The 15,327-nt window shown below is 40.0% G+C and overlaps 1 protein-coding gene across 3 annotated transcripts in view; it reads right to left on the bottom strand.

Annotated features, from left to right (window-relative positions):
• Nucleotides 1-800: 800 nt before the first annotated feature.
• The window catches only part of idua (alpha-L-iduronidase), a 231,361-nt gene continuing 216,834 nt past the window's right edge, over nt 801-15,327 (bottom strand). For all 3 annotated transcript variants that reach the window (XM_078211751.1, XM_078211758.1, XM_078211767.1), the window contains 5 exons: nt 14,325-14,450; nt 13,060-13,136; nt 6,639-6,754; nt 4,507-5,567; nt 801-4,256 (listed from right to left, as the gene is read on the bottom strand). In XM_078211751.1, coding sequence (XP_078067877.1) covers nt 5,464-5,567; nt 6,639-6,754; nt 13,060-13,136; nt 14,325-14,450 — 423 coding nt within the window. In that variant the 3' untranslated portion in view covers nt 801-4,256; nt 4,507-5,463. The remainder of the gene's footprint in view (nt 4,257-4,506; nt 5,568-6,638; nt 6,755-13,059; nt 13,137-14,324; nt 14,451-15,327) is intronic.

Consider the following 15,327-nt stretch of genomic DNA (forward strand, 5'->3'; position numbering starts at 1 on the left):
AACACTGGTTATATTTACATTACATGGACTGCAATGGTTCAAAATGACAGCATCTCAAGGACAATTAGGGATGGTCAATAAATGACCTTGTCCAAAACTGGGGGAACAAGAAGAATGTGACAAAACACGAAACAACGTAAACTAGCAGAATACATCCATAATTGGCAAATTAATTTCAATAGACAAAAAAGTGAGATGTTGCATTTGGTAAGAATAAAGAGGCCATATACTGCTTGGATAGCATGAATCTAAATGTGAGGTGGAACAAAGTAGTCTAAGGCTACAGACACATCACTCCAAATAACCAAAAGCGGTGATGTAAGTTAATAACTGTATAAACATATTATGGCAAATATCTAGTTCATAATACATATGTTTTAGAATGTAACTTTTAGTTTTAGGAATTAAAGCATTAAATGCACGATAAATAGAAACACTTGTTTGAGAAACTGGTGTGCATCTAATGTATATTGCAAGGCAAACAAGCTTGGGTTGATGACATTTAAGTTAATCATGCAAATTCAAAGATAGAAGTGTAAAATGTAAACAGTGAATGACCCATCTCTGGATTTACAATGGAATTCTCTGAACAGAATTCCCACTCACCTGAAGAAGGGGCTTGCAGCTCCGAAAGCTTGTGTGGCTTTTGCTACCAAATAAACCTGTTGGACTTTAACCTGGTGTTGTTAAACTTCTTACTGTGTTTACAATGGAGCCAGAAAGTTGACCTTTGTCTCAGTAAAAGTTTTAAATTGTTTATGTAGTTTGCAGATGAAAAGAAACTAAAAGCAGTTGGTAAACAAGGGAGTTTATTTGTAGGGACAACAAGTATGGAGAGAGGGCAATCATATCCATTAGAGATATAAATATGCATATGGATTACAGAATAAAAGAGTTGTGTTGAAGGTAAAAGGTCATTAATTTACACTTCTATCTGGAACATACTAGTTATGCCACATTGTTGTGAAGATGGGCTGTGGGGGATAGGAGCTTCCTTTGCTTAATTTATCTGGCTCCTTCTCAAAGAAGACAGTTACAGTTTTGGTCTTATATAAGCTACAGCTCACTCAACTGGGGGAAGGAGATAAATGTTAGCAGGGCTTGTATCTTAAGCCAAGAAAATACTTATTTATCATTCGTCGTGCAGAATTTGAATGGGGCTAGAGTTCAATTTTGGAATTTGTGAAGGGGGAAGAAGTTGAAAGATCTGCCTAGGCTGGAACCAGAGGAAGTAATCTACAATTGCCCTCACAGTTAGCCTGGTGGCAGAAAGCAGTTAGTTTGGAAAATGCAGTAAAGTCTAAATTAGAGCTAAGAAGACCATAGTCATGAGGTTTTGAAAAGATATGAATGATCACTCAGCCAAAAGCTAAGGAAGGATCCTCATAAAATTAAATGCCTCCAAGAATAGCTGGAACACTGAGGAGAATTTAAAGTGAATTCTAGAGGCCATACCTTTGGGTTCATCCCAGACAAAGTCAGTAAACTTTAAGAGTCTTGTAACAAATAAGGGAACTCTTAAGGGGAAAGCAAAAAGTAAAACTTAGTTTATAGCATAAATCTTTATAAGCTACAGTGTTGATTTAATAACCCTAGCATTGTTTGATTTCTCTTTATATACGGTAAAGTTTGTCTTTGTTTAAAAACGTGAAGTATTGTGACCTAGTTCTTTCAGTTAATCACTGGGTGTTCAGAATTCTCTTTAAAACTTCTAAAAGTCCCCGACAGGATCATAACAACACACAAACATGAATGCCCATCACCAAGAATAGCTGGTAGCACCAACTGTAACTGAGCTGGCCCTAGTCCTGAAGTACGTAGTTGCCAGACTAGGCATGTGGCAACTGCCTTCAGTGTTTCTTTCATCAGCTGTTCAAAATGAAGGAATACTGATTCATTAGTTGATGTAGGGTGATAGTTAATAATTAAGGAGGTTTCCTTGGCTATTTTTGACCTGATGCCATAAACTATCATGGGGTCCATAGTGAATATCAATGTACTGCCACCTCTCATCTGGAACTGATGGACAGGACATACACAGAGATGATGATGGAGGACTGATGGACATTGGTTGAAAGGTATAAACTTTTGGGCCGGATTTTTCAAAAGTCTGGAAGTCCCAACCCATTCCCAACAGGTCCAATTTATGCCACCAGAAGAAATGAACGGGGTGTAGTTCACACAAGATGGAAACCTGTACACTGCAGGGTCATTTAAACTTAGCGCTGAGTTCAAAAAAGTCCACTTTGGCTGTTCCAAGGGTCTTAACCCAAACTACGGGAATAATGAATTGATGGAGTAGATGCAAATGCTCTTGAAGGTCAATTAAGATCAGTTTAAGTGTTATAATCTGAAGTTTTAAATTCCCCTGCCGTTTAAATATGAAAAAAAACAGGCCGAAGTTCTCAGTAAGGGAAAAAAAAATCTGCTGAACAGCTTTGATTGGCAGGCCATCTGGTGCGACATTACCACTTGTTCATACAGTTTCAATAGAGATCTTTGTTGATATTTCCCATGAGCCATTATATATGCTTGGTTGAGTTTCAAAAGCTGAAATAATTGCAACAGGGTGTTCTAAATTCACAGCTCATAACAATTTAAAAGGGCTATCAAATGACAATTGAGGTGGTGTCTGAATAGAAGTTTGATTGTTTTTGCAAGAAATTAAGCACTTGAAAGATTAAACATTTTTGAATGGGTTTCACGAATGGGAGTATTTTCCACTATCAACTGTGTCTGAGTGAGCGCTCTATTAGATTGATGGTTTATTCTTCTTTATCATCACATGGCTCCTGAAGTCTGCCCATTTTGAATCTGAGGTTTTGGAGGCTTTGGCATGGGGATATGAAGGGCCAAGGGGTTGGGTGTGGGGCACAGGTTGGCATGGACGGTCTTGAAAGGGGAGGGTGTGAGTAAGCATGGGATGAGGAGATATGAGGGATGGGGCTGGAAGGCCCCACAGCTTCCAAAACAACTGAGATGAAGTACCGAGAACCGAAACAGGCCTTTTTAGCAGCCTGATTGGCACTCACCCCATCCCCATGCATTACAATCTGCTTCTGAGGCTGACGAGCCTGACTCTATCCCGCCCCTTCCTCCCCAGAGCAAAGATTGGGTCTAATTGAGCCTTTTAAAATGTAACAGGGCTGTTAAGTCAGGGGAGAAGAAAACAAAGAATATTCAATGGATGGATGGTGCTCTTCCAACCAAATAAGTGGGGTCTTGGGCACTGAGGCCAGACAGGCGGGCTCTGGCAAGGGGGGGTTAGTGAGGGCGGGTAGCAACGTTGCTGTGGGTACAGCCTTTGCTGATCTGGAAACCTGAGCCCCTCTGAAAGCTAAAGACAACCAGGATAGGGGGGTACACCACTCCCAGCCAGTCTCCTGAGAGTCCATCAGGGTCATGAAGCAACTCTTCCATGTGATGGAGAGCCTACCCACTGCTAGCAAAAAATCAACAGTGGTGGGAAGAAGCCCTCAATTGGCCAAGTAAGTAGCTCAATTGACCTCTGGGTGGGATGGCCATCCGCTACCTTCCCCACTACTGGCAAGACAGTATGGCAAAAGGAAGATAATGTCTTCCCTTACCAATTTATCCACTCTCTCTCCCCTCAATTCACCTGCTCTCACTCAGCCTGTACCAGAGTGTAGGTAAAATCCAGCCCCATATCTGTAAGGGTCACAGGATCTCACAGGGTTTCAAGCCATTAGACAATGATTCCTCACTCACAGGATTCACACAGTCTATGCACTAGCTCCGATATTTACATTTTGATGGAACCAGTAAGGATGACTTTAGATTTTTACCTGATGACTCAGGTGAGCAGGAGCAGATGGTGATGACAGGGACATCAGTGGAGAATCCAAGTCAGAAGGTGCAGGAATATTTTAGTTCTATCCAAGATAAAGATATTAAACTTCAAGGCTGTTAATATAGAAGATACTTCCAGAGCAGCAGAACAATGAACATGTCATGTGTGTGTCTGGCTCAACCATTTCAGAGGGCAGTTAAGAATCAACCACATTACTGTGGGTCTGGAGTCACATGTAGGACAGACCCGGTAAGGACGGCAGATTTCCTCCCCTAAAGGACATTAGTGAACCAGATGTGTTTTTACGACAATTGACAATGGTTTCATGGTCATCAATAGATTCTTAATTCCAGATATTTTTTATTGAATTCAAATTCCACAATCTGCTATGGTGGGATTCAAACTTGGGTCCCCAGAACATCAGCTGAGTTTCTGGATTAATAGTCTAATGATAATACCATAGAAATCATAGAAACCCTACAGTACAGAAAGAGGCCATTCAGCCCATCGAGTCTGCACTGACCACAATCCCACCCAGGCCCTACCCCCAAATCCCTACATATTTACCCACTAATCCCTCCAACCTACGCATCTCAGGACACTAAGGGCTATTTTTAGCATGGCCAATCAACCTAACCCGCACATCTTTGGACTGTGGGAGGAAACCGGAGCACCCGGAGGAAACCCACGCAGACACGAGGAGAATACCACTAGGCCATTGTCTCCCCTACATGTGGCATGTGTTCCAAACTCACTATGGATTCTTGCATAGAGATTAAAGGGGCATGATTGATTTTGCAGAGGGCGGGGAGGCTCGGCACAGGGCGGGGAAAATACACATGCAAGAAGAAAAATATATTTATTTTAGAGTATTAGTTGAAAATACACACAGAAAACTAGAAGTGACAACTTGGAAACAACTCTAACCAGTTTGTGCCGAATTTTACCACCACATGGGCACAGTTTGCATCACCTTTATCCACTTTATTCTCACATTCCTTCAAACCATTTTCCTTTACCCATCTATCCAATCTAATCTTCAATGTTTCTGTCTAAATCATTAACTCTGAAAGCGAATACCACATTCTTAAAACCTTCTGTAGAGATTTTGCTATAGAATAACACAGTTAATTTTCAAAAAAATATATATAAATCATAAATTGACAGAATAGCATTGTTTTTACAAAACAAGTGATGCTACAAAATCAATACTTTTCAGTTATGCTATGGGTAAAATAATTTAGAGTGAATGATGCTTTTCAGAACTGAACTCACTTTTTTTTTGCTAATTAATTATACGGAGAACAAAAGATGGTTAATTTCATCTTTTGATGTAATTTCATCGAGGATTTCAATTCATTTCAAGAAACGTTGAAGTGTATTCTCTTCAAGTTGAGATTTGAGCCTAGAGACATTTCAGGGAAATCGTTACTTTTGATACAAAGAAAATCGATTTTTCAGTGAAATTTGCAGAGTAAAAAAAGGTATAAAATGTAGAAATATTTAATATTAGATTTCACTTTAAGCTAAGAATTATTTTATAACTTTGGTTGTAATATATCTGGATCGTATTCAACTAAATTACCCCTTTAAAGGAAGCATATGTATTTATTTATCCATCACAGGTAGTGCAATTATTCTTCACAACTTTCTTAATGCTTCCTTTCAATATATTTAACAGGGTCTGAATACTCTCCAGGCTTGCCCCAGTAATCCACAGCACGAATACGATAGAAACCAGACACCCGAGAATGATCTGACAGAGAGAAAAAGGAAAATATTTTAGACTCCTAAATTCCTAGAGGTGGCATATTTTTTATTCTTTCATGAAATGTGGTTGTTGCTGGCAAGTCCTGCAGTTGTTGCCCATCCCTAATTGCTCTTGAACTGAGTGGTTTAATGATAATTACCAAGTCTAGCCTTCAATTCCAGATTTATTAATTGAATTTAAATTCCAGCAGCCATGAAACAAAAACAGAAAATGCTGGAAAATCTCAGTAGGTCTGACAACATCTGTGGGGAGAGAATAGAGCCAACATTGAGAGACAGTTTCAGAGCTGGCAAAGCTCTGAAGAAGGGTCATCTAGACTTGAAATGTTGGCCCTATTCTCTCCCCACAGATGTTAGAAACATAGAAACCCTACAATGCAGAAGGAGGCCATTCGGCCCATCGAGTCTGCACCGACCACAATCCCACCCAGGCCCTACCCCCACATACTTACCCGCTAATCCCTCTAACCTACGCATCTCAGGATTCTAAGGGGCAATTTTTAACCTGGCCAATCAACCTAACCCGCACATCTTTGGACTGTTGTCAGACCTGCTGAGATTTTCCAGCATTTTTTGTTTTTGTTTCAGATTCCAGCATCCACAGTATTTTGCTTTTATATTATGGTAAATTTTGAACCCTTGTCCCCAGAGCACTAGCACAGATTTCTGGATTACTAGTCCAGTGACATTATCACTATGCTACTGTATCCCCTAATGTATCCTTTACAACTGGAAAATTGGCTGGAATATAGGCTGAACCCTTGCTAGGGTTCTGCTGCATTTAGATCATGCATTTAAATTCTTTGTGAGGAAGAGGTTGACTGTGTATAGGGAGCCTCAGTGACTTCCTTATGTAACAGCATAGTTCAAACTGTGGGATATTGCTTATCTCACTTACTGGGTGATAAAAGCTGGGAGCCAGACACTTAAAAATTAAGATCCACGGGATTATGCTATCTGTCAATCAGATGTAGGACATGGATATAGTTAAAAATCCTTAGACCATTTTATTTTAGATTAAGTTCACTGCAGAAACAGAAAAGAAACTAAAACTCACCTTTTCCCTTGTTGAGTGGAGAATATACAAAAATAGTAAATATAGTATCTTTGTCATTGATTCTTTTGTAAACTTTACCATCAACTGAAAATTCCACTTCAAATGTTTTCAAACATCTGCATGAATCAAAAAATAATATTTAAAGCACACCTATCTTAACTCCCCACTTGAAATGATAAATAATTAGTTGCTGATGCTTAAAATTATCATAAAATGAAGTTCCCCTTTCAAAATGACATTCTGGTCTTCTACTAAATTTGAAACTTTAAGGAATTGTTCTGATAATTTTCACAAAGAATACCTCCCTTTTATCTTAGATATTCATTGATAACAGGAGAGATTTAAAAAATTATAAATGTTGAAGACCTGAATTAAAAATAGAAAGAGTTAGAAATAAACAGCAGGCCTGTAAGAATCTGAAAAGAGAACATTTCCAGTTAAAATTCCAGGTTGAGACCATGACTTCTACCTCAGAATGCAGAGATATCCTTAAGGGTTACTACCTGAAATACTAACTTGACTTTCAGTTGCTGAGGAACTTGTACATTAAGTATTTATCCATTCTTGCATGATTTCCAGTACTACCAGATCTGAGATCTGGTGGTATTGGACTTGCAAACAGCCAGGGGAGTGCAGAGATCTTGAAGAGTTTTAGGGCTGGTGGAGGTTAGTAACAGGAAAGAGGTCATGGAGGGATTTGAAAATAAGAAGCTGAATTTTAAAATCCAGCTGTTGTCGGACCAGCAGCCCAAAGTAGATCAGTGAGCACCAGGGTTAAGTGTCAATGGGATTTGGTGAGAGCTACAATTTATGGAGGGTAGAAGATGGGAGGTTGGCCAGGAGAGTGTTGGAATAGTCAAGTGACAACAACTTGATAGATGAGGGTTTCAGCAGCAGATTTGCTGATGCAAGTCAGAGACAGGCAATGTTATAGAGGTGGAAGTTGGCGGCCTTGGTCAAAGAAAGAATATAGAATGGATGCTCTTTTCAGGACTTCCTTTTTCAAAATTAATTAGGGAATAACTGCAGCACGCACTGTGTATGTCGGTTGGTCGTGATTAGTTCCTGGAACTTGCTAACAAAAAACAAATGAGGGAAGCAAACCAATATAGTGAGTGGTACTGGCACTAGCTTCATGAGGCACGTGCAGCATTTGTGCCAAGTTCAGACTGTGATTTAAGCATGAGATGGGAGAGAAGATGGTTATGCTTGTTGGAGGCCAAACTCACGGTTCCAGAGCATTGATGCAGGAGTTCCTCAGGATAATAGCTAGGCCCAATCTTCTTCCAGTGCTTCATCAATGACCTTGCCAGCATAAGAGATGTTGAGATGTTTGCTGATATTTATACCATGTTCAACACCCTTTGCAATTCTTCAAAAATTAAAGCAGTCGGTCCCCACAGGCAGCAAGACCTGGACAACATTCAGGCTTGAACTGATTGATGACAAGTGACACTTGTGCCACACAAATGCAAGGCAATGATCATTTCCAAAAGCAGAAGATGTCACCATCTATCTTTTTTATTCAACAGCATTACTATCACTGAATCCCTTACCATCAATACTCTGGGGGCTACCACTGATTGAAAATCAAACTGGATTAGCCATATAAATACTGTGGCTACAATAACAGGTCTGAAGCTAGAAATTCTGCTGCAAATTTGCTGAGGAGAAAATCATGGGTGCTAAAGAAATAAGGGAAATGAGTGGTAATGTCTTGGGCCACATGCATATTACTAGGGAGGAGGTATTTGCAGCCTTAAAGCGCATTAAGGTGGATAAATCTCCTGGGGCTAATCAAGTGCATCCTTAGATTACGTGGGAGGCGAGGGAAGAAATTGCAGAGGTCCTTGCAGTGACATTTGCTTAATCTCTTTCAACTGGTGAAGTTCCGAAAGACTGGAGGGTGGCTAATGTTGTTCTATTGTTTAAGAAGGGTAGCAAAGACAAGCCAGGGAATTACAGGCTGGTGAGCCTGACATCAGTGGTGAGTAAATTATTGGAGGGGATTCTGAGGGACAGGGTCTACCAACATTTGGATACTCAAGGTCTGATGAGGGATCGTCAGCATGGGTTTGTGTGTGGGAAGCCATGGCTTACGAATTTTTAAAGTTTTTCGAAGAGGTAGCCAAGAGGATGGATGAGGGTAGGGCAGTAGATGTTATCTATATGGAATTTAACAAGGCCTTTGACAAGGTCCCACATGGCAGGCCAGTCTGGAAGGTCAAGTTGCATGGGATCCAGGGAGAGCTAGCTAATTGGATTCAAAATTGGCTCGAAGGTAGGAAGCAGAGTTTGCTGGTTGTTTCTCAGACTAATGGTGTGCCTCAGGGGTTGGTGTTGGGACCCTTATTATTTGTTATTTATATAAATGATTTGGATGTGAATGTACAAGACATGGTTAGTAAGCTTGTGGATGATACTAAATTATGAGGTATTGTTGATAGGGGAGAAGGTTATCAAAAATTACAGGGGGATCTTGATCAGTTAGGGAAATAGGTCGAGGATTGGCAAATGGATTTCAATGCAGATAAGTGCGAAGTGTTGCATTTTGGAAAGTCAAACCAGGGTAGGGCTTTTACAGTGAATGGTCAGACCCTGGGGAGTGTTGAGGAACGGAGGGACCTAAGAGTACAAGTACATCGTTCATTGAAAGCATTGTCACATGTAGACAGGGTGGTGAAGGCGGCGGTTAGCACACTGGCCTTCATCAGTCAGGGCATTGAGTTAGGACATGAAGTCAGGACATTATGTTACATTTGTATAAATATGGTGAGGCTGCACTTGGAGTATTGTTTACAGTTTTGGTCACCCTGCTATAGGAAAGACATCGATAAATTGGAAAAAGTGCAAAGAAGATTTACAAGGATGTTGCCAAGACTAGTGGGCCTGAGTTATAGGGAGAGATTGGGCCAGGTAGGACTTTATTCCTTGGAATGTGGGAGAATGAGGGGGTGACCTTATTAAGGTGCATAAAATCATGAAGGGCATAGATAGGACGAACGTACATAGTTTTTTTTCCCCCAGGGAAGGGGAATTGAAAACTAGAGGGCATAAGTTTAAGGTGAGAGGGGAAAGATTAAAAAGGGACCTGAAGGGAAACTTCTTCACGCAGTGGGTGATGCGCACATGGAATGAACAGCCAGAGAAAGTAATTGAGGCAGATCAATAGCAACATTTAAAAAGCATTTTGATAAGTACTGTTTATCTAAACAGCATTCCATCATATTTTATTCCGTTTGTTTTAGTTAACTTGTTCACTGTTAGTTAAAAAAAAAGTTACTTGTTGACTTTAGAGAGTGTGTCAGGTAATTATTTTGATTTAATCACTAAAGGTTGCTGAAGCACAGATCAGAACACTTCCCACTCACTTTAACAGATTACGAGGTGAGGTACTTCTCTTTGAGTGATTAGATGTTAGTTCTCAGACGGGGGGGGGGGGGGGGGGGGGGGGGGGAGGGGGGGGGGGGGGATGATCTATCTCCACTTCGTAATAGTACTTATGAATGGAGTTATTCACTCACCAGATAAGACAATACCTTCTCGGATGTGAGAAGGTCTGACCTGGTCGGTGACATGGTGGGAAGATTAACTTTAATCTCAGCGTCTGGGGTTGCTAAGCAATAGAGGAAGTTGAGTCAGCAATAGGGGAGGAAGCATCTGGATTCCATGGACCGATGAAGTAGCATCATGTCAGAGGATAAAATGCAACTGGCTAAAGTATGTGACTGATGTTATTAATGATTTAAGTATATTGAAGATGATTAATTCAAAGTTAATGAGAGGCGGAAGAATTTGATAAGAAAAATGTATAATTGATCTATCGGGAACTATATACGTCAGAGTTTATTGTAGATGTCAGGCTGCTCTATGTCTGGGACTCTTCAATAATCTCTCCCTGTGACTCGCTGGTCAAATAAAAGATATGTCTTTAAACTGGGACACTGACTTTTGAGAGTCTTTATATTGGCTGAAGTTCCGGCAATACCCGGCCACCTCGCAAGCCCTGTTAACAAAGGGTATCCAGGGTTATGGGGATAGGGACGGAAAGAGAGGTTGAGGATCATCATATCAGATCAGTCATGATCTCACTGAATGTCGGAGCAGACTTGATGGGCTGAATGGCCCACTTCTGCTCCTACACATTATGGTCTTATGGCTGGAAAGACAAGATGCTGGGAGCATGTTTTCCCTTGTTGGGAAATCTAGAACCAGAGGACGCGGTCTCAGGGTAAGGGGTAGACCATTTAGGACTGAGATGAGCAAATATTTCTTCATTCAAAGGGTTGTGAACCTGTGGAATTCTCTACCATAGAAGGCTATGGAGACCAAGTCACTGAATGTATCCAAGAAAGAGATAGATAATTTTTAGATTTTAATGGTATCAAGTGATATGGGAAGAAAGTGGGAATAAAGCATTGAGATGGAGGATCAGCCATATTGAAAAGCGGAGCTGACTTGAAGGGCCGAATGGCCTACTCCTGCTCCTAGTTTCTACGTTTGCATATGCTGTGTTTGCCATGGGAAAGGCCATAAACTGTACATGTTCATTATTAAAAAAGCAAGGCTTTTATTCATTTCATTTTTCACAACTGGACATAGAACCATATCTTTACAGTGAGTTAAGTATTTTTCAAGTGCAGTCACAATTGTAAAGTAGGAAATATGGCTGCCAATTTCCATACAGCAAGCTCCGACAAAAAACAATGACCAGATGATTTGGGAAATAGGAAGGGACCAAGAATGGATCCTTGGGGAATACACAGTAAGAAGTCCAACCACACCAGCTTAAAGTCCAACAGGTTTATTTGGTAGCAAAAGCCACGAGCTACCAAATAAACCTGTTGGACTTTAACCTGGTGTTGTTAGACTTCTTAGTGTGTTTACCCCAGTCCAACGCCGGCATCTCCACACCCTTGGGGAATACCAGAGATGACTGTATAGAATAGGAAGATAAATCAAATCTTCACAGTATTGTGCTAAAATTTTATCCGCCATTCTATGGCCCGTTGCATCAGAAGTCTGTTGCTATGTTCCTCACTATTTACCATTTGATGGCCCATGTGCTTTTGGGGGAAAATTTGTTTTATACTGGGGTGATGGCCCCTTCAAGAGCGAGACTGCTTTGAAAAATGACTTCTTGTAAAAAGCAACTGGGTTCCAGGAACTAATCATGTGACCAAGCTGCTTGGGAAGTGAACAACAGAAAAAGGGTCAACAGGTGGTAATCACAGGGTGGACTGCATTCCTTGACTGTGATTCTCTTTCAATAGTTTATTTAGAATGAGTGCAGGGAACATTTCTTTGAAGCAGGATTCAGTTAAAATTCTCTGTGCTGGCTAACAGACTTCCAATCCCTTGATGACTGAAGGATTCTATTAACAGTTTACTGTTTACAAGCTGAGAAGAGAGAAAGAGAGAGAGAGAATGTTTCTAGCTGTAAGTATCCAAAGTTAAAGAACATTAGAACCAGGAGAGTTCTGACCCAAGGTGACTATGCTTAAGATGCTGGTGATGCCTGTGTTGAACTAGAAGTTTTCAACTGTGGGACAGTTGGATGAGACCTGAAGAGACAACTTTACCAGAAGTAAATGGGAGGCCCAAGAAATCTCAATCCTGATACAAATCTTTGAAACGGTGCTCAGAGCAAGTGGCTGATCTTCCAATTTCTGATAAGTTTCCGATGTGAGTTTTTGGGGATGTATTTCAAATGTGTCAAGAAGTTCAGTTTAGAATACAAGTTAAATGGTTCATTGTACTTTTAATATCTTTAACCATAAATGACAAATTAAAATAGAGTGTAGTTATTATATTCACGTTGTTGGATTTTTGGTAGTAAAATTATTTTGTTTAAATAGCAAACCTTGTAGTTTCATTCTTTTAGTAAATACCTGACTTTTTGGATTTCCAAAACAAAAATAAAAGCATTATGTCTACCAAGACCATATAATTTTGAGCTATATGTCATCTGCAAACTTTGAAATCAAACCTGAATATCCAACTTGTTAATATACCTCAAAAAGAGCAAAGTCCTGGACACTGACCCCTTTCAGTGTACATTGCCCCCAGTCTGAAAAACAGCTGCTCACCACTACTTCGCTCTCTGTCTTTCAATGAATTTCATATTCATGCGACCACAGGCATCACCAGCATCTTAAGCATAGTCACCTTGGGTCAGAACTCTCCTGGTTCTAATGTTCTTTAACTTTGGATACTTACAGCTAGAAACATTCTCTCTCTCTCTCTTCTCAGCTTGTAAACAGTAAACTGTTAATAGAATCCTTCAGTCATCAAGGGATTGGAAGTCTGTTAGCCAGCACAGAGAATTTTAACTGAATCCCTTTAATCACAGGGGCTTCATTCTTCCCCTAACATTGTACCTGTGTTAGCTGTTTGATAATTTCAATGATCAAATGCTTACTTTGAATTTACATAATCATCATTCCATGTAACAGCCACCTGTCTCAGTGTCAGTGGTATGAAGCTCACACCACTAATCTGTGAAGAGAATTAGAAATCTATTTAGAATACTGTATTATACACTGTATTTCTTTGGTAACATGTAAACTTTTCAAACACTCAGTTAAATTACATACAACAACAAGGATTGCCAAGATATTAATGATCTGTTGTGTGTTTTTTCCATTCAACTGATATGTATATCAAATGATGGTACAGCATATAATACTGGTTACAACTGATTTTCAGTGGATTATTTAATCTATTACAGACACTGGTATCCCTCAATAAAAAATGATAACAAGATATTGGGTAGGATTTAGTTCCAGCAGTTTGGTTGAACTCGCCGTCACCCCACACCAGTTTGAGACCACTCGGAGACAGCATACTGCTGATGACCCGATGCTATATGAATGCAATCAAGCCCTTAACTGGATAGTGTTGGTCCTCCCATGTAATCAAGGGCCACACAGGCCAGAAGTCCTATCCCAAGAGTTGCTGGCCTCTCCACTGTTGGCAGTGGTTGCTGCTGATACAACACTGAGGCCTTCACCAGGGGTCACTGCGGGATCCCTGGAGTTAGGTGAGAATGGGCAGGTTGGGGTTGAGGGGGGTGGCGGGGGAGATCACAAGGTGGGATTCACCAACTCCCACTCAATTCTGCCCACCATAATGCTCACTCTGGTAGGCTCCACAAAATTCAACCCTTTAGGTCTGCCCTTCTGTCATAAAAACAGAGAGGAAGCAGAAGAGTTGGTTACAACTCCCTGAAGCAGGATTTGAATAGTCAGTATAAATGATGCAGAGTCCTGCCATTACTTGGTTCTTCCTTAAATGCTTGCTCCCTCAGTAGCAATTGAGCTTCCTGTGCTCTCACACCCCATAAACTTTGTACTCTTATTTCTATATTATCAAGTTGTTGCCCCGGGTAATGTACCAGTTCCATAATGATGCAAAAAAGTGAAAAAATTATAACTTTCTATATTACTAAATGGAATTTCATTTCTTATTAACTTTAGTGCCAGCAACCAAGTGCAGATGTTGATATTAAACCATTTAAATCCTTTGATTTAATTGTTATTCAATTCAATTGCAAGCATTCAATATTTCCGCTATTCCTTTACTGTCCATACAGGGAAAATATTAATGCCCTATTAATTTCCAATTATATAGCAAGATCGTTGAGCTTTTTAGTCTAACAAGAATTTATAAAATTCAAATTACAACCTGGTTTGGAGGTCTTTCAGGCTTTGCACAGATATGCAACAGATACACAGAGGGAATAGGAAGATGCAGTTTCAAAACGAGGTTGCCTTCTGGAGGAAATGGTATTGGTCCCTTAACCACAGGAGCCTAATTAAAACAAAATCAAACTCAAAACACTGAAATGCACGTTGAAATACAATTCTGATATAGACATGAAAAAGAAAGCGATATAGAAGCAGAATATTTATGTAAGGATGGTAACACGAGTCAGACATTATATTACATCATACTTTAGCAAATAGAAATAGTCCTGTTGAATTAATGACAAACTTGCATCATTTTTATAACATAATGCCATGAATGTGCTTCGTAACAAGAAATACCAAGAATGTAACAAAACTAACAAATAGAAGCCACCAGAATTTCAAAAGGCATTTCATAGGATGCGAGTCTCCCAGTAACAAGGTTAGCCGGTTTTAGACAGATCAGAAAAATATACTGTCATGCTAATAGGAAACACCCTAGACAATAGAACCATCAAGAGGAGGCATACATGTATTAACTTTTTAGAGCCACAGAAGTTGAGGACAGACAGCAAATACACAAAGAGAACAATCAAAGGGAAAAATAGGATAATCACCAACACTCAGGGAAGCAGGGAGGCAGGTTTCACCTAGCAGCCTGGAAGCCAGTTCTAGCTGGCAGACAAGCAGCAAAAGTACAGAAACCTTTGTGAAGACAGTTAAAACCATATCTTTGCTGAACTAAGAGACGTTTCCCAGAATAACTCCTCCATACATTGTGGTAACTATAAGCTGGCCTTTACTGATAGATCTATAAAAGTGGATGTTGTTTAGGAAGAGGGAAGTCCTGAAAGAGTTCTGAAATCTCAAATATACTCTGGATTAGAAAGGATAATTTCTACATTAACTGAGTGGGTGTGTTTAGTAGTTCCTACACGTAACTGTCTTAGATAATTATAGTCCTGTTTGTGTATATGTGTCTTTTCTTAATCATAATAAAT

This window comes from Mustelus asterias, chromosome 1 (genome assembly GCF_964213995.1).
Source record: "Mustelus asterias chromosome 1, sMusAst1.hap1.1, whole genome shotgun sequence".
Taxonomy (NCBI): Eukaryota; Metazoa; Chordata; class Chondrichthyes; order Carcharhiniformes; family Triakidae; genus Mustelus; species Mustelus asterias.